The sequence below is a fragment of the Triticum aestivum genome, chromosome 3D, assembly GCF_018294505.1.
Source record: "Triticum aestivum cultivar Chinese Spring chromosome 3D, IWGSC CS RefSeq v2.1, whole genome shotgun sequence".
In the NCBI taxonomy this organism is placed as follows: Eukaryota; Viridiplantae; Streptophyta; class Magnoliopsida; order Poales; family Poaceae; genus Triticum; species Triticum aestivum.
This window is the reverse complement of record NC_057802.1, coordinates 521,305,876-521,325,502: the sequence shown is the minus strand read 5'-3', so window position 1 is coordinate 521,325,502 and position 19,627 is coordinate 521,305,876. Positions and strand designations below refer to the sequence as shown.

At 47.1% G+C, this 19,627-nt stretch overlaps 2 protein-coding genes and 1 pseudogene across 2 annotated transcripts; all 3 read left to right on the top strand.

Annotated features, from left to right (window-relative positions):
* Nucleotides 1-9,247: 9,247 nt before the first annotated feature.
* Nucleotides 9,248-10,551, top strand: LOC123075191 (peroxidase 2-like). Its single transcript, XM_044497854.1, has one exon. The coding sequence runs from the start codon at nt 9,468-9,470 to the stop codon at nt 10,431-10,433; it is 966 nt and encodes a 321-aa protein (XP_044353789.1). The 5' UTR covers nt 9,248-9,467; the 3' UTR covers nt 10,434-10,551.
* Nucleotides 10,552-11,007: 456 nt separating this feature from the next.
* On the top strand, nt 11,008-11,961 carry LOC123076446 (peroxidase 15-like; annotated as a pseudogene).
* A 3,108-nt stretch (nt 11,962-15,069) lies between these two features.
* On the top strand, nt 15,070-16,217 carry LOC123075190 (peroxidase 2). Its single transcript, XM_044497853.1, has one exon. It carries the CDS (start codon nt 15,163-15,165, stop codon nt 16,126-16,128), a length of 966 nt encoding a protein of 321 aa, XP_044353788.1. The 5' UTR covers nt 15,070-15,162; the 3' UTR covers nt 16,129-16,217.
* Nucleotides 16,218-19,627: the final 3,410 nt, after the last annotated feature.

The window sequence follows — 19,627 nt, the reverse complement described above, 5'->3', positions numbered from 1 at the left end:
AGCTAGCGGCAGTGCTTTACCCTGTACACCTGGAGCACTCCACCACAACAACCCCATTGCATATGGCTATGCTCGTGTCACGGTGGAAGACATAGTCCAAGGGTTTGAGGACCTGGAGATTGACAAACCTACACCCGAAGGGGAGAGAAGACTTGGAGATGTCAAGCGCCAGTTCATTCTATGGAAAAAGAAGTACATAGTGTTTCCAGGCGAGGCGCCAAGGCTAGCAAGTCCACCCCCCTCCGATGGTGGTGGTGGTGGTGGCGGTGGTGGCGGTGGTGGTGGTCGTGGTGGTTCACCTACACCTCCTTCACGCCATTCGACGCCGTCCCCCGATCCACAACCTCCGGCGGGTACGACGCCCCCCAATCCTCCTCCGGCGGGTACGACGCCCCCCAATCCACCTCCGGCGAAGAAGCAGAAGCAGGCGGACAGCAAGGAAACCCGCTCCTGGACTATTAACCCGGACCCTTATGTACCTAAGACCACAAGGGTACCGGAGCCATCACTGAAGCCTCTCCTCCCAAGGCCTGGGGAACTTAGTGAAGCTGAAACCAAATTGGCCGCGTCTGCTGATTATGAGAAATGGAAGGCGGATATGAAGGCGAAAAAAGAGCCTGAGCCCAAGCAAGTATTCACTGAGAAGCAAAAGAAGTGGGCTAAGGATTTTTTGACGACACCGTCCCAAGCCGAGCTGAATATGCCTGACGACTATGGACATGAACTTCGTAGGCAAGCAAAAATATTGAAGGAGGAGAAAGAAGAAAGTAAAAAAAGCGGGAAACAAGTTGACCAGCTCGGGATGCAGAAGAAACAATCGATCCCCCCGCTCATAGTGAAAGCCGGTCCGGAAGAGGACCCCGAGATCATAGCAGCTGCGGCAGCACTTGGATTGACTGTAGCGAGTGCCATGAAACAAGCGTCCGAGATGGGTTTGACTCTTCGTGCCTTCTTAGGCCTTGAGGATGCGCCAGTATGTGAGATAGCATTACAATATGTGCGGAATGGGCCTCTCGTCGAGCCTGCGCGGGAAAAGAGTCTACCACCACAAATGCGAAATCTGCTACGTTGGTACAAGCAATTCATAACATGGGCCGACAAAGAATATATTTATGCGGATGTTACAGATGAGCATCACACCAAACGGTACTCTGTAGAAGTTCATATGAGTGAATTGTTCCAGCTGTTCAATCTGCGCGACCTCGACAAATCTATGCTGAGTTGCTACGTTCTGTAAGTGATTTATTTCTACCTCATCTCGTTCTTCATTGCCTGCACTATATATATATATTGTCCTAACTATATTGTTGCGTACGCTATTATGCAGATTGAAGATTTGGGAATGCAAAATAAGAAACATCCATGATGTTGGGTTCATTGACCCACATATCGTTAATGGACATGTGTTACAACATCACCCCGAAGACGTGGAGAAAGACTTGTACAAGTTTCTTAGAAAGCATCAACTCAAAAGTCATATTCTATTTCCTTACCATTTTGGGTGAGTGTTTCTCTCTTGTGCCCATTCTCTTTTGTTTACTCCATGCATGGTATGTCTAATCGATGAGTTATGCATGACTGTGCATGTAACGTGTCCGCAGGTTCCACTGGATTCTGCTAAATATTGAACTTCACACCTCCAGAGTTCTAATCATGGACTCTATGGATTCGGATCCAAAGCGTTGGGCCGACATGAGAAAAATGCTGCAAAAGTAATTATTTTCAATCATTTGAGCTCTATATCGATCGGTCTCTTTCGTTCATTTCCTAATATCAAGTAACTAATAACTCCCTTGTTCATTTAATTTTCTTTGCCCTGTAGGGTTTGGAGACGGTTCTCAGAAGAAATTGTCGGTGAATTCAAACATGAGCTAGATTTCAGAAGGTTAGTTAATGTGGATAAGCAGCCACCGGGGACCAATCTATGTGGATACTATGTTTGTGAGAACATCCGGAGACACACCTCTGAGCGGAAGGCATCGGATAGCGTGCGGAACGCGACGGATAACTTGCGGAGGAGGCTTAGTCCAGAAGCTCGCTTCCGACCAATTCAAGAAGAATTAGCAGGATTTTTCATGAGGGAAGTCATCAATCCTAAAGGAGAACACTATACCGAGGACGAAGAAATTTATATGCATACCCGAGATTGAAACTTGTACGAAGTTGTATATGGTCATCCATCCTAATTGTGTATGGAAACTTGTTCGAAGTTGTATATGGTCACCCGAGATTGAATATATATTATATATTCCTCTTGAATTCTTCTTGTTTGAAATTTCATATGCATGTATATAGTAGCGTAGAATATGTGTACTGAAACTTTATCAAAATTAAAATAAAACACAAAATATAATATAAAAGAAATAAAACACTCCAAACTAAAAAGAAACCAGGTTTAGGGGGGCTAAAACCCTAAACCTGCGGAGGAGCCCTTTAGTCCCGGGTGGGCACGAGAACCGGGACTAAAGGTCCTCCGCCCCGACGGACCACGGGCGTCCACGTGGACGGGCCTTTAGTCCCGGTCAGCCACAAGAACCGGAACTAAAGCCTTTAGTCGTGGTCCGTAAGAGGCGCGACTAAAGGGGGGGGGGGTCTTTAGTCGCGCATATTTAGTCCTGGTTGCACAGCCGGGACTAAAGGCTGTTGCGAACCGGGACTAAAGGGCTTTTTTCTACCAGTGTGTGGCCGCGCTCAGCATGGCTAGTGGAATTGTAAACCAAAACTGTTGTCTGTTAAAGACTTTTCCTGTATATAAAATATTACCTTCGTTCGTACCACAATATAAGACGTTTCTTAGGCTAGGCATAACAAGCAGAAAGTCTCTCTCTCTCTCGGACGCGTCGATTTGGTGCCCGAGCCCAGCTGCACCTGAAATCGTGGGCGTCTGTTCGTCGCTTGGGATCCGTGAAATTGGCTCTGACGCGTCTGACGCGGAGCTTGGAAAATTGAACGGGCAGTGAAATACGGTGGGAAACAGTAGCGTATTCGTGGGCCCAAAACGTAAGGGTGGGACGGCATTCGCGCATGGGAACTCTGGTCCGTGACAGGCCAACCGAGCCAGGGATCAGATAAGGCAGTGGACAACTGAGCCGTTTGTCGAACGTCACCCTCATCTAAGCTCGCTCAATCTGGAAACCCTCGTCGCCCCTTGTCCCCGGTTTGAGTAGTTCCTTGCGGCGGCGCTAGTTCTGCACCGGCGGCTACTGGAAAAATTGATGATTCTGGGCTTGAGTTCCTGCCCGATGTCGTTGACAGGTTTGTTCCCGCAGATCTGCAAATAGTTTTTGAGGATTTGTTCTGTATGCTACCTTACTTGTAGAAGAAATCTAACAACCGGATCTTGGTGGTGATCATTGCTATCTTCTTGCAGGTTACGAGGGGAGTTAGCCGAGAACCTTGTGCACCCAGATCCGGTTCCTCTGGTCTTATTGCCCAACAGCGGAGCCGGCCTTTCCGTCCCTGCAGACTCGAATGCTGTGTCTGGATGCGCTCAACAGCTTGGCGGCGATGGGACTGGTAGGGCAGCAGTTGGGGTCTGACCGTCATCCAGATGCATCTGCAACAAGGTCGGCGCAGGCGACTGACCGAGTCAATCGAGAGGCACCTGGGTGGACAAAAAGGTCTGAGCAGAAATCCTCCCGGGGTTAGTCTGTATTTTGTTTAACTGTGACTGAACGTTCGTCTCCAGTGCACATGTTTTGTCAGTAAAATGAGCTTAGTTTGCAATAATCGCTAGCAAAAAGACCATATTCAAATAGTAAGCCGTGGCATTGCAGCCAATCTGTAGTTGTGCCTAGTTTAACTGTTAGAATCACATTCACCATACTGTTAGTATTTTGCAGTAGAACTAATAGATGGAATACTATTCTTGTATTAGAACTCATAGTCTGAATAATGAACGCCTGGAAAAGTGCAGATTACGGCTGGGCAGTGCACCACCTGACAGGACACCATGTCCCTCTCGGTTGAGCCCTTTGGAGCAATCGATTCGCAAATACGCAGAGGAACCTACAAAAAGTGTAATACACCTCACAGGACACCTTGACCTGAGCTTCGATTAACTGGGTGAGGCGTATGACTTATAGAATCTCTATTCTTGGGAGATCCGGTTTGGTATCACATATGGTAAAAGGAGATTAAATGTCGAGAGGACAAATGCTTGCAGGAGATCGTATGTGGTTGTTTGGTAAGTAATGAGCTTTATTCAAATTTATTTTATTTTCAGAGAAATGCCATGTCCCTTGATGTGTTCTTACATGGACGGTAGTGTCTGATGTTATGTCTGGTTGGCCTAACATCAGGCGTTGGCGACCATCAAATGTTGGAGACGTACATGCCTCCTCAAGCCCAATGCATATTTTTGTTAGGCAGTACATGAGGTTACAGTTTGACTGCGAACGTGAAGAAAGCCACGAGGACAAGAGGATGATGATTTGTAAGTATTTTTTTCATGTACAATTTCAGTAGCTCAGAGGAATGCATGCACAGTACGAACCATGTTAAGCGTTCTGTTCACATGTTTGACTGACGGATAAAAAAAACTAAACCATAATATGGCAGGCTGGAGCTATCAGGAGTACAAATTTGTGGTTGCTGTTGGGGAACGTAGTAATTTCAAAAAAAATTCCTACGCACACGCAAGATCATGGTGATGCATAGCAACGAGAGGGGAGAGTGTTGTCCACGTACCCTCGTAGACCGACAGCGGAAGCATTATCACAACGCGGTTGATGTAGTCGTACGTCTTCACGATCCGACCGATCAAGTACCGAACGCACGACACCTCCGAAGTTCTACACACGTTCAGCTCGATGATGTCCCTCGAACTCCGATCCAGCCGAGTGTTGAGGGAGAGTTTCGTCAGCACGACGGCGTGGTGACGATGATGATGTTCCACCGACGCAGGGCTTCGCCTAAGCTCCGCGACGGTATTATCGAGGTGTAATCTGGTGGAGGGGGGCACCGCACACGGCTAAAATATCGTATATCAAGTGTGTCTAGAGGTGCCCCCCTGCCCCCGTATATAAAGGAGCAAGGGGGAGGCCGGCTGCCTATGGGCGCGCCAAGGAGAGGGGGGGGAGTCCTCCTCCTAGTAGGAGTAGGACTCCCCTTTCCTAGTCCTACTAGGAAAAGAAGGGGGGAAGGAAAGAGAGGGAGAGGGAGAGGGAAAGGGGGCTGCGCCCCCCTCTCCTAGTCCAACTAGGACTCCTCCTGGGAGGGGCGCACCACCTCCTAGCTGCTGCCCTCTCTCTCCCCTCAAGGCCCACTAAGGCCCAATACTTCCCCGGGGGGTTCCGGTAACCCTCCGGCACTCCGGTTTAATCCGAAACTTCTCCGGAACACTTCCGGTGTCCGAATATAGTCGTCCAATATATCAATCTTTACGTCTCGACCATTTCGAGACTCCTCGTCATGCCCGTGATCACATCCGGGACTCCGAACAACCTTCGGTACATCAAAACATATAAACTCATAATAAAACTGTCATCGTAACTTTAAGCGTGCGGACCCTTTGGGTTCGAGAACTATGTAGACATGACCGAGACACCTCTCCGGTCAATAACCAATAGCGGGACCTGGATGCCCATATTGGCTCCCACATATTCTACGAAGATCTTTATCGGTCAGACCGCATAACAACATACGTTGTTCCCTTTGTCATCGGTATGTTACTTGCCCGAGATTCGATCGTCGGTATCTCGATACCTAGTTCAATCTCGTTACCGGCAAGTCTCTTTACTCGTTCCGTAATACATCATCCCGCAACTAACTCATTAGTCACAATGCTTGCAAGGCTTATAGTGATGTGCATTACCGAGTGGGCCCAGAGATACCTCTCCGACAATCGGAGTGACAAATCCTAATCTCGAAATACGCCAACCCAACAAGTACCTTTGGAGACACCTGTAGAGCACCTTTATAATCACCCAGTTACGTTGTGACGTTTGGTAGCACACAAAGTGTTCCTCCGGTAAACGGGAGTTGCATAATCTCATAGTCATAGGAACATGTATAAGTCATGAAGAAAGCAATAGCAACATACTAAACGATCGGGTGCTAAGCTAACGTAATGGGTCATGTCAATCACGTCATTCTCCTAATGAGGTGATCCCGTTAATCAAATGACAACTCATGTCTATGGCTAGGAAACATAACCATCTTTGATTAACGAGCTAGTCAAGCAGAGGCATACTAGTGACACTCTGTTTGTCTATGTATTCACACATGTATTATGTTTCCGGTTAATACAATTCTAGCATGAATAATAAACATTTATCATGATATAAGGAAATATATAATACTGTATTATTGCCTCTAGGGCATATTTCCTTCAGTTGCCTCAACTAGCTAGTGTTAACGTCTCAGGTTTAGAACATGGACTGCCGACTGGTATGCTGAAATGTGTTTTGCTACTGACACTTGGCCAACATGCGGAATACAACAATGTGTTTGCCAGTTTTTGAGTGAACTGTGCGCACGGCTAGATTCAAACTTTGAACTGCTAGAAAGGTTAAATGCAAGTACTATAAGGCAGGTGGCAGGATGCCATCCCTCAAAGCAGTATAAGAGTGTAACATCCGGCAGATGTCGTGTTGCCTTTCACCATAGTTGCACATTCAAAAACATTTGAAGCTAGCGTTGCTTGCGATGGCGCCAACGCCTGCTGAAGCCGCCAGGTGTGCCACGGCGATGAGATCCGAATTGGTGGCTCTAGTGGCGGATTGGAGATTCAGGTGAGGAAGTTTCATGTTCTCGCGCCCATCGGGCATTTTTTTCAGCCATGGAGGATTACTAATCTATCACTGCTCGCAGTCATCTTCCTCTTCGTCAAAGCTGCCTGCGCAAGACGGTGGCGGAGTGGACAAGGTAAAGTAGCATGGCACTGTCGCTGGTTGTGTGTTCTGGTACAGACTTTTTCACTGAAACAGATGAGCTCGATGCATTTTCAGGGAGAGGTTATCCAAGGAGATTGTCGTGGGATTATCATGTTCAAGAAGATGGCACAATATTACAGAGAAGAAGGATACGGCGACCACGATACTTTAGCTATGCAGAATGCAACGGCGGTGACACCGATGTGGACCACGGATCTCATGTAGCGGGTGCGGTGGAAGAAACTGAATCAGCTGAAGAGGAGGAAGTGAGCAGCAGGGGTCCTAAGCTACGGCGTACGCAGGCGTAGTATGAGATGGAAGGACGAATTCGTAACAACGTATGTTTTTTTGAAGTTCAGATATAGTATTACTTAACTAAGCAACTACAGGGATCTCGTCTGCTACAATGCCCAGAATACAATCTGGAGGATAGTTTAGCCACTCCCTACAAACTTTATTACAAACTCCCTCTCTTGCTAAATAATGAGCTGCACTATTAGCAGACCTCCTCACCCAAGTTACATTAAACTCTTGCCTTGTCCTGAGCATTGCTTTTATCTCTTCAATGACCTGTTCAGCAACTGACATGTTTTTACCCGGATCATTGAGCATCCGTACGACAGCCATACAGTCCATCTCGACGTGCAGTTTCTGAAGGTTTAAGTCTATGGCTAATTTAACTGCCCTTTTGCGGGTTAGCAGCTCCGCGTGCTCAGCCGAAGCGACGGCTGCAAAGAACGCACATGCAACCCCTCTGTAGGCCCTCTCGTGATCTCTGTAGATCACTCCTCCTCCTCCATTGTTTCCATTTTTTGTCAGTTGGCCATCAACATTAGCCTTGATCCAACCTTCTCCGGCGGGTTCCATTTTTCCTTGTGCCTTTGCTTCACCACCTGAACCTTACGTCCACACACAGCCTCCCATTCCGTGTAATCGCTCCTTCTAAAATGCTTCAGGATTTTTTCTTTTCTTTTGCAGGTAAAATGCTTCAGGAGTTGAGGTGTCTGTGTGTTAGAATTTTAGATGTCATTTGTGTTTTAGAAATGTTGCTGCATGTTTGTGTCAACTGTTCTTATTCGCAAAGTATAACGTTTGGTCTTTATTTCAAAGACTTAAGTATGGTCATGTGGACAATGATTTGTCTTACTGGATTATCTGCTCCCACTTTAATAAACCGACTGTGGTATTAATTAGGTTTAAAACAACTCGGCCTCTATAGTTTAAGTTGACTGGTGTTTGATCCCAATGTAGCAAACGGTGCTGCTTTAATTTAAAATTACCAAAAAGCGTGATCATTTATGGGAGCAAATGATGTGAGGGGATTAGAAAAACCGAGTAGAAGGGGAGGTGTAATTCGGGCTGCGCGTCACAGTGAGCAGTAAAGAGAAAAGACTTGCCATTGGGTGATGAATTTAATACGGGCTCGGGTGGTAGCTGTTTATGAGTCCGTCGAGTGAACGGCTCAGCCGGCCTCAGAAAAGTTACCGAGCCGTGCAATACTACCTGATCCGCGAGAGATATGCGACGGGTCGTCGCATTCATTGCGCCCCAGAGCTATCGTCAATTCCGTGAAATACAGTAGGGAAATACAGGGTGGAGCATAGATCCCCACGCCAGCTTGCGGTATGGATTTCGGGAGCATCTGAGCTCGAGCTCAGAAACGAATTTTCGCTCTCTCTCTTCTCTCTCTCTTTATCGAAAGAAAATAAAGAAGCACGTGGCTAGCCCGGTCCCTCGGCCCATTCCTGGCAACTAAGATGCAAAGTCACGCCATATCACATGCATGTTTATTCTTGGGAGGAAAATATCACATGCATGTTGATTAATTAAACTCTGTCTTGTACTAAAAAAATCTGTCTGACGCAATCTGTCGTCGCCACCATACGCAACATATACAACGCAATATTTCGTGGGGAAGACCTCTTCTCGTAGGCGATCATCAGGACGACCTCTTCCAACTTGTTCGGCCAATCATCTATATCTACTATTAAAGGGAGGTGATATTTTTGGTTTCGTCCCGCTTGGTTTGGTCCGCTTCAATTAATTTTCACGTATACTATTTGGTTTCGTTACTTGCCACCTGTTTTGGCCCAACGGAGGAAGCCCACCTGACGGTGCATTGTGGCCCACGTCCAGAGAGCTGACAAAAAATAAAATAGCTGATGGCAGGGTTCGATCTCATAATCCGCCAATCGGCCACACACAGTTTGTTCAACTGACCCAGCTAGAGATATGCGAGATTTTTTTTTCTCCCGTTGCAACGCACGGCCTTTTTGCTAGTTCATATAAAATAATATGAGCAGCCTCATGCAGCAGAGGAAAGCTGCGGTAGGCGGTAGGCGACCTACGGCAGTGCTAATAATCAAGTTGACAACGGCATGGGGAACATGTCAAACGCGCTTCCACAAAGTCCTACCGAGTTCAACATCCCGCAAAATGGCTAAGGCTATATATAGCTTCCATACCATTCTGGTTTCCCTCACATCCATCTCTGCGACATTCCTTCATTCCCTTCTAGCAGCTAGCTTGCCAATCCATCCATCAGTGGCAAATCAATTCTAGCCTTCTCCTTCTGAACGTGCAGTAGTGCCGATGGCCGTTTCCTCTTGTTTCCCGTTGGTTGCTCGCTGTAGCCTCTTGCTCACCGCAGCGCTGGTCCTAGAGCTGAGCCATGCAGCCCATGGTCATGGCGGTGCCGGTGCTGGGTTGAGCTCGTCCTTCTACGACGACTCGTGCCCGAGTGCGCGTGACATTGTCCGGCGCGTCATCCAGAATGCCCGCGTCGCTGACGCACGCATCCCAGCCAGCCTCATCCGCCTCCACTTCCACGACTGCTTTGTTCAGGGCTGTGATGGCTCACTTTTGCTGGACAACGACCTCCCGGCGATCATGACCGAGAAGGAAGTCCCTGCCAACGATAGGTCAGCACGCGGGTTCGATGTGGTCGACAACATCAAGCATGCGCTAGAGAATGCATGCCCTGGCATCGTGTCCTGTGCCGACATCCTCGCCCTCGCCTCCGAGATCTCCGTCGAGCTGGCCGGAGGGCCTAGTTGGAGTGTGCCGTTGGGCCGCCGTGATGGCACGACCACCAATATCGAGAGTGCTAACAATCTCCCGAGCCCCTTCGACTCTCTGGAGACGCTCCAGGAGAAGTTCAGAAACATGGGCCTCGACGACACCGACCTTGTCGCCCTCCAAGGAGCGCACACCTTTGGGCGGGCGCAATGCCAATTCACACAGCAGAACTGCAGTGCTGGGCAGGACGAGGAGACACCGGTGAACCTTGACACAGTCACCCCTAACGTCTTCGACAACAAGTACTATGGCAACCTCTTGCACGGCCGCGCCCCTCTCCCTTCGGACCAGGTAATGTTGTCTGATCCTGTCGCTGCTGCGACCACCGCACCCATCGTTCACAGGTTCTCCGGTAGTCAAAAGGACTTCTTCAAGAATTTCGCGGCCTCGATGGTGAAAATGGGGAACATAAGTCCATTGACGGGAAGGGCTGGGGAGATTAGGAACAACTGTCGGAGGGTGAACAACAAACCCTATTGAAGAATGAGATTAATGTTATGAGTTGTGAACTCATTGTCCTTGTGTATATCATTCTTTTAATTAATTCTAACTGTAAGTGTTCCCTTATTATTTTCTTTGGAAACAAATGTAAATCTTTTTTTCTTCACTACACGTGATTGTCGTGAATCCATTCTTTTCATACCAGATGTCTTGTTCTCGATAAACATATTCATCTCACTTTACCATCATATAATTAAATATTGTGTAAGATCACTGCTACAGAATGACATGTCATTGAACCACGTATCTATTTTTGTTTGAAGTTTTGGTGTCATTGACTTATCAAACATGCATAGTTTTATATCTATTTGGAATGACGTATTAACAAAGTGACAGGAAGCAAACACGTTTTTATGTCTCTGATTTCAGGATTTTGGGACTCAAAAAGTAAAATAAAACATTAAATAATAACATTTAGGACAAGACACCAGCAAAAGGAGGACCAGAGGGGAGCCACGTGGGCCACATGCCCCCTCCTTCGGACATGTGGGGTGTCTACGTGGGCCCATGCACCGCCCTCCGTTGCCCTCCTTCTGAACATGTAGTAGTACACATGGGCTCTTCCCCTTGCGTATCATTAGCTGTTTGCTGCAGCCTCTTGCCCATGTCAATTGCAGGTCGTAGCGCTGAGTCACGAAACTCATAGTCATTGCGGTGTCCGTGCCGGGTTGATCTCATCCTTCTAGGATGACTGGTGCATCGGTGCACGTGACATTGTCACATGTGTTATCTAGAATGCCTACCTCGTTGATAAGCACATCCGAGCCAGCCTCATCTATTTTTCCACAAATGCTTTTTTAGGGTTTTGATGTATCACTTTTGTTGGACAAAGACTTCCCGACGTTTGAGGTTGAAAAGTAGGTCCATGCCAATGACAGATTGATGCTAGGGTTTGAGGTGGTCGATGTCATCAAGAGCACACTGGAGAATGAGCGCCCCTGGCATTGTGTCATGTGTCAACATTCTCGCTCTCGCCGCCTAGATCTCTGTTGAACTGACTTGAGGACCCTCATGGAGTGTGGCATGACCACAAATGTTGGGAACACCAACAATCTTGCAAGCCCCTTTGACTCTCTGGATATGCTATAGGAGAAGTTAAGAAACTTGGGCACCAACGACACTGACCTTGTCGCTCTCCAAGGATCGCACACCATTGGGCAGGCGCAGTCCAACTCATACAGTGAAACTGCATCGTCAGGATCGACGAAAAAACATCGGTGACCTCGGCAAACTGTCTTCGGCAACAAGTACTACGACAACCTCTTGTGTGGCTGCACCCCGCTCCCCATGGACCAGGTAATGCTCTCTGACCTCGTCGCCACTGTGACCGCTGCGTAGATTGTTCACAGGTTCTCCAGTAGCCAGAAGGACCTTTTTCAAGAATTTCGCTGCCTCGAGGATTAAAATGGAGGGCATAAGATTACTGACCAAAAGAGATGGGGAGATTAGAAACAACTATTGGAGGGTAAATAGGAAATTCTATTCATGCACGAGATTGATGTTATGACTAGCAAACTCTTGATGCTTGTGTAAATCATTGTTTTGATTCATCTTCTATATCTAAATAGCTAGCCTCTACTAACCTAATTTTCTCGACATGCAAGCATGCCATCTCACCATACAACATGCATGAGAAAAGGCTCACTCAATGCTACTCTACATAGTAAATGTCACACCTGTTTGCATGAGAATTTATAAATTTTACAACTATACAATAATTAAAATAATAAATCATATTTATTTGTCATTTTAGTTCTCATATTATTACTCCTGATATTCATGTTCAATACAACCAAATATCATTGATATATGCAAAACATTCTCGCAATGAAATGCGGGGTGTCATCTAGTTCTAACAGTAAATTATCCTCTTATTCTTTTCTTTGGAAGCAAATGCAAATGTTCGTTTTTTCCTTAACTACAGTGCACGCACTCTTTTCATACATAGCGGCTTGCTTTTCGATACACATATCACATCACATTGAAATCATTCAATTTACTGTCGGCGCATTATGGAGTGTGCAAGAGGGATAGGGAGTTAGCTAGCACCCATTAATCTATTTTTTTCAACATGCAAGCATGTTACCTCACCAGACAACATGCATGAGAAAATGACCACTCAACATGCAACTATGCATAGTAAATGCCACACCTCAACATGCAAACATGCATGAGAATTTGCAGATTTTACAACTATGCAATAATCAAACATAATAAATCATATTTATTTTCAGTTTAGTTCTGATATTATTACTCTAAATATTCATGCTCAATACAACCAAATCTCACTGAATTATATTGCGAAACATTCTCGCAACAATGTGTGGGGTATCATCTAGTTCTGACAGTAAAGTGTCCTCTTATTCTTTTGTTTGGAAACAAATGCAAGTGTTCCTTTTTCCCTTAACTACACATGAATCCATTCTTTTCATACTGAACGGCTTAGTTTTTTATACACACATTAACATCGCTTTGAAATCATTCAATTTAGTGTCAAGACATTATGGAGAAGTAATGATTAACACTACATTTGACATGCATAATGTAGAAGGTAGGGGGGGGGGGGGGGGTGGTGTTTGATAAGTAGAGTCGAACCCAATGAGGAACAAAAGGAATCAGCCTATGGAAATTATATAGGAATCACTGCAAAAGCTTAAAAATAGTGGCATTTGTGTGTTTCGAGTGTTTGGATGGTTGCAAATATGCAAAAAAAAAAAAAACAATCAAATGAAAGTAAATGAGTGCAACAATTGACTCAATCCTTAATTGTTATAAGGACAAGCCGATTGTGTTTCTTATATTGACTAGATTGTTCTCGAGGACGACAGGAATATCACCTAGTTCTTAAGATCATAAGTATTTGCATTGATTTTTGTTGCTTGATTGCTCTCATGTGGATATAGCCTAACTTATATGCTGCAAAAACGTTCGCTCACATATAGTTATGATTAAAGCCTTGGCATGCATCCACAAATACTAACAATGTTTAAGACAAATTCTAATCATTGCCTTAAGATTCAGGGTATGTTCAACTCTCATGCTTCTATGGAGCTGAGCAGTGTGAGTCTATTTTGCACGTCCTAAAACAAATTGCAGGAGATGAACTTATAAGACCTCTCTGTTCTTATTTCACATGTTCCCTGCTCTCAAACTGATTACACTCCACTAAACCAAAAAACATTTGTATGGCAGCAGGAAGTGAAGCTGAAAGAGCAACATGTTTACATGAAATCAGCTTCACACTTACATAGGCTGGAACCAAAATTGCAACAGGAGAGGAATCAAATGGGGAAAAGATTTGAAGTCGTATATCTGATTTCAATACTATGCAGCACGTTTGCAAGCATTCCATAAAATAGGAGGCAGGCAGCGAACCAAAGGTATAGACAAGTCCATGCATACATTTTTCCTCCAGCTTATGGATGAATTCAAGAGCAAACCTTCGAAAAATTCATCAAACAGGAATCATGCAACCACAGACTGGTAAAGACAAATGAGATGGAGCGGAGTGAAGAGGGCATGTCACTTGCGCTGTCAGACATGAACGCTGAGGCGGCTATGGTGCACAACTAACATTACAAGAGGGAAGAAGAAGAAAAACGCCCTCTTAATCGAGCTACTCAACAAGAAGAAGAATGCCCTCTTAATCGAGCTACTCAACAAGAATGAGAAGGTCGGACACAGTAGGGCAGAAAAAAGACGACCATGCATACTGGAATAAGAAAAGAAATACAACCACAACATGAGGATACTATAGGCATATATTACTAGATACAATTAGTACTGAAACAAAAAAGAAATATTACTCTTTTGCAACGGAGGGCAATTAACCCACTAGAAGAAAAGGTCTCTCTCCTTGTCTAAATAAAATAAAGAAATGGGAGAAAGATGGAAGAAATGTAAGCTAAGGATCACACGGTGTGGCTGATCTGGTCTCCCGGACCATTCCTGGCAACTACATACAAAGTCAAGATAAACTATGTCTGACACAAATCATGGTCGCCGCCGAACGCAACATATACAACATAATATTTCTAAATATAAGGTGTATTAGTTTTTCTAGAAGTAAAATGATATCTATGTTTGATCAAGTTTATAGCAAAATATATAAAGATCAACAATACTAAATAATAAAATATAAAAATATATTTCATGATGAAACTAGTGATAATAATTTGGTATTCTAGACATTGGCATTTTTTTCTATAAAATTGGTCATAGTTTGACAAATTAGACTTTAAAAAAAAATACACCTCACATTTAGGAACGCGGGTCACGATAAGCTATGTCTGACGCAAATCGCCGTGGCTGCCACACGCAACATATACAACACAATATTTCGTGAGGAGGACCTCTTCTCTTAGATCATCAGGACGACCTCTTCCAACTTGTTCGCGCTAATCATTCATATAAAATAATATGAGCAGCCTCGTGCAGCAAAGGAAAACTGCGGTAGGCGGTAGCCCACGTACGGCACTGCTAATACTCAAGTTGACAACGGCATGGGGAACATGTCAAACGCGCTTCCACAAAATCCTGCAGAATGGCTAGACTATATATAGCTTACAAACCGTTCTGGTTTCCCTCACGTCCATCGTCTACGATATTCCTTCATTTCCTTCTAGCAGCTAGCTTGCCAATCCATCCATCAGTGCCAAATTGAGCAGCTTAATTCTAGCCTTCTCCTTCTGAACGTGCAGTGGTGCACATGGCGGCTTCCTCTTGCTTCCCGTTAGCTGCTCGCTGCAGCCTCTTGCTCACGGCAGCGCTAGTCCTAGCGCTGAGCCATGGAGCCTACGGTTATGGCGATGTAGGTGCCGGGTTGAGCTCGTCCTTCTACGACGACTCGTGCCCCAGTGCGCACGACATTGTTCGGCGCGTCATCCAGAACGCCCGCGTCGCCGACGCGCGCATCCCAGCCAGCCTCGTCCGCCTCCACTTCCATGATTGCTTTGTTCAGGGTTGTGACGGCTCGCTTTTGCTGGACAATGACCTCCCGGCGATCATGACCGAGAAGGAGGTCCCTGCCAACGACAGGTCAGCACGCGGGTTCAAGGTGGTCGACAGCATCAAGCGTGCACTGGAGAACGCATGCCCTGGCATCGTGTCCTGCGCCGACATCCTCGCCCTCGCCTCCGAGATCTCCGTCGAGCTGGCTGGAGGGCCACGCTGGAGTGTGCCGCTTGGCCGCCGTGATGGCACGACCACCAACATCGAGAGCGCCAACAATCTACCGAGCCCCTTCGACTCTCTGGAGACGCTGCAGGAGAAGTTCAGAAACATGGGCCTCGACGACACTGACCTTGTCGCCCTCCAAGGAGCACACACCTTTGGGCGGGCGCAATGCCAGTTCACGCAGCGGAACTGCAGCGCCGGGCAGGATGAGGAGACGCTGGTGAATCTTGACACAATCACCCCTCACGTCTTCGACAACAAGTACTACGGCAACCTCTTGCGTGGCCGCGCCCCTCTTCCTTCGGACCAGGTAATGTTGTCTGACCCCGTTGCCGCCGCGACCACCGCACGGATCGTTCGTAGGTTCTCCGGAAGCCAGAAGCACTTCTTCAAGAATTTCGCAGCCTCGATGGTCAAAATGGGGAACATAAGCCCGCTCACCGGAAGGGCCGGGGAGATTAGGAACAACTGCCGGAGGGTGAACAGAAAACCCTATTGATGAATGGGATTGATGTTATGAGTTGTGAACTCATTGTCCTTGTGTAAATCATTCTTGTATTTCATTCCAACTGTAAAGTATTTTCTTATTATTTTGTTTTGGAAATAAATGTAAATGTTCATCATGTGATTGTTGCAAACCAATATTTTTGGAGTGTTCCAAGAAAACGGGATGTGTTTCATGTACAAACAGAACACTCTTCGACGAAGTATGAGGATTTCAAACAGAAAGTGTGGACTTGATACAGAACTCAATTTTTTACATCATTCTCTTTAAACTTTTTTTATGTTTAATACACACCATGCAAAATCAAAAAAAGACTTTCCACGGACAAAATGGGCACATGCCTCTTTTTCCACCATACATACAAAATTTTAGAAGACTTTCCGTGGAATTGCTAGTAGGTATTCTAAATCAAAACTGTTGCTTGTTGAAGACTTTCCGTGTATAAAATAGAAGCTAAAAGTCCCTCGTTGTCTAAAGAAAATAAAGAAATGGGAGAAAGTTAGAACATGTTGATTTATGATGTCACAGGTTGCATGTCAAGAGAAATCATGTATTAGGAGTATAATAGATGTAAGGATCACACAATGTGGCTGTTCCGGTCTCAGCCCATTCCTGGCAAGTGGCAACTACATGCAAAGTCACGATATATCACATGTTGATTAAGAAAAATTAAACTACGCAATCCGTCGTCGCCGCCACACGCAACATATGCAACACAATATTTCGTTAGGAGGACCTCTTCTCTTAGATCATCAGGACGGCCTCTTCTATTTTGTTCGCGCTAATCATATATGTATATAGTAAAATAATATGAGCGAGACGGGACAAAGACCCCTCGCCTCCTCCCGCGACGCCCCCGCGGGCGCACAGGAGGCCAACCCTAGCCGCCGGCGGGGGGCCCCTCCTCCCCTCCCTCGCCGCCGCCAGGGGGCGCGGCTGGGCGAAGCTCGGGCGGCGGCGGCGGCGGCGGCTAGGGGTGCTCTTCTTCCTCTCGTGCGGGTGGCGAGGCGCGGGGCGGCTCACCCGGGCCTGGGTGTTGCGCTAGGCGCCGGGCGGAGCAGCATGACGGCGCGCCGTGGCTGGTCGGCGGCGGCGGCTCGACGGTGGTGCGTTGGGCGGCGCGGTGGTGGAGGGCGTGCCTGGTTCGCCGAGATTGGCGAGGTCGAGGACAGATCTGGGCCCAGGCAGCGCAGGCTGCTGGTCTCCGCCCCTGCCATGGCCACGGCGGGTGGTGGTGCGCCGCAGCAGCGGCTGGTCGGTGGGCGGGCCGGCTGGAATCCGGAGGCTACGGCGGCTGGACGACGGCAGTCAGCGCAGTTGGGTTCCTCGGTGGGCTTCCTTCGTGATTGGCGGCGGTCCTTCGGGTCTCTTCTTGCAGGTGGGTGGGTGTACGTTGGTGGCCTCGTGTGGAGCTGTGTTCGCCGCCGAGGTGGGGCGACACAGGAGGTGTCCGGTGGGGAGGCAGGCTGGAGGGATGGGAGGCATCGACGAGCTCGGGCCACCCGTCGCTGGCACAGGGGTGTGCCGGGCCGGATGAGTCCGCTCCCCCTCCTCCCCCGTTCCCCGGCCGTGTGTCGGCTGACACGGCTCCGGCGTTGTTCGAGGCGGGATGTATGATGCGGTCTCTTTGGCTGGGTGTGCCCTTTGGCTCAAAGCCGGTCACTTTGGTCGATCTTGGGGGTGTCTGGATGCAGGGCAGCGGCCCTGGCGGTGGGAGGCACGACGTTCGTGGGCGGAACTTGCGCCTCGGGTGCGGGCGAGTGGCCATGGCCACGCGGGTGGGTGGTCGCTGGTGGTTGGCGGAGCTGGAATGCGTCGGAGGGGCGGGCGTGCCGGGGTACATCACTTGTCCAATCTTGAATTGGCCGACGGCGGCGGCGTCCGTGGATACCGTATCCTTCATGAAGGCTCCGTCGCGGTGCCCTTACTCCTTCGAGTTGCTCTGGGTGAAAACTCGATCTTTGGGATCAGATGATGGCGGCTATCAGTGGTCGCTCCCTTCTAGGAGGCACCAGCTTGGAGTCCTTGTTCCGTCGTTCTCCGTCTCACCTCTCCTCGGAGGATTGGAGGTCTCCGTTGGCTCCAAGCGGATCATCCTGGCGCATGTGTAGTGGCTTCGTAGTCATTGGGGTGGTGTGGCGGTGCTCGGCACCCTTGTATCTTGCCTTGGGTGTGTGTGTCGTGTGTGGTGGTGGCGTGAGTTTGTATCGTGATGCTTGTGGATCGGTGCTTTATATATAAAGCGGGGCGAAAGCATTTTTCGATAAAATAATATGAGCAGCGGTAGGTAGCAGGCGATGTATACCACAATGCTAATACTCAAGTTCACAATGGCATGTCAAACGCATTTCCACAAAAAGTTTCTAATTCTTTTTACCATGTCCGTCTTTAAAAGTCTTAAAAACATAGCAAGAAATTATAGATGCGATGTCACAATTTTGATGGGGTGACGAGGACTATCAGAAGATGATACATTGGATGGTGTGGTGGAAGATGTGTGCTCCAAAAGATCAAGGAGGTATGGCCTTCCGAGATATACACTGTTTCAACATGGCATTATTAGCTAAGCAAGCGTGGCGTCTCTTGATAATCCCGATTCTTTATGTGCCACTATCTTGAGAGATAAGTATTTCCCTATCGGCGATTGATGGATGCAAGTTTAAGGAAGGGATCCTCTATTACTTGGCAAGTCATTATGGCGGGAGTCAACTGCTTGAGAAATGATTATATCTAGCGAGTTGAAAATGGACAAAATATCGATATTTAGAGAGATGCATAGATCCCGAATTGTGCGAATAGAAAAATTATAACTCCTAGAAGAGAGCACCTTCTGTCAAAGGTTGTTGATCTTATTGATCCAGTCACGAATTGTTGGGATGAAGATTTGGCGAGACACACGAGTTCTGGCCAATTGATGCATGATGTCTACTACGCAACCTTCTTCTTGTAGACGCTGTTGGGCCTCCAAGTGCAGAGGTTTGTAGGACAGTAGCAAATTTCCCTCAAGTGGATGACCTAAGGTTTATCAATCCGTGGGAGGCGTAGGATGAAGATGGTCTCTCTCAAGCAACCCTGCAACCAAATAACAAAGAGTCTCTTGTGTCCCCAACACACCCAATACAATGGTAAATTGTATAGGTGCACTAGTTCGGTGAAGAGATGGTGATACAAGTGCAATATGGATGGTAGATATAGGTTTTGTAATCTGAAAATATAAAAACAGCAAGGTAGCAAGTGATAAAAGTGAGCGTAAACGGTATTGCAATGCTAGGAAACAAGGCCTAGGGTTCATACTTTCACTAGTGCAAGTTCTCTCAACAATAATAACATAATTGGATCATATAACTATCCCTCAACATGCAACAAAGAGTCACTCCAAAGTCACTAATAGCGGAGAACAAACGAAGAGATTATGGTAGGGTACGAAACCACCTCAAAGTTATTCTTTCCAATCAATCCGTTGGGCTATTCCTATAAGTGTCACAAACAGCCC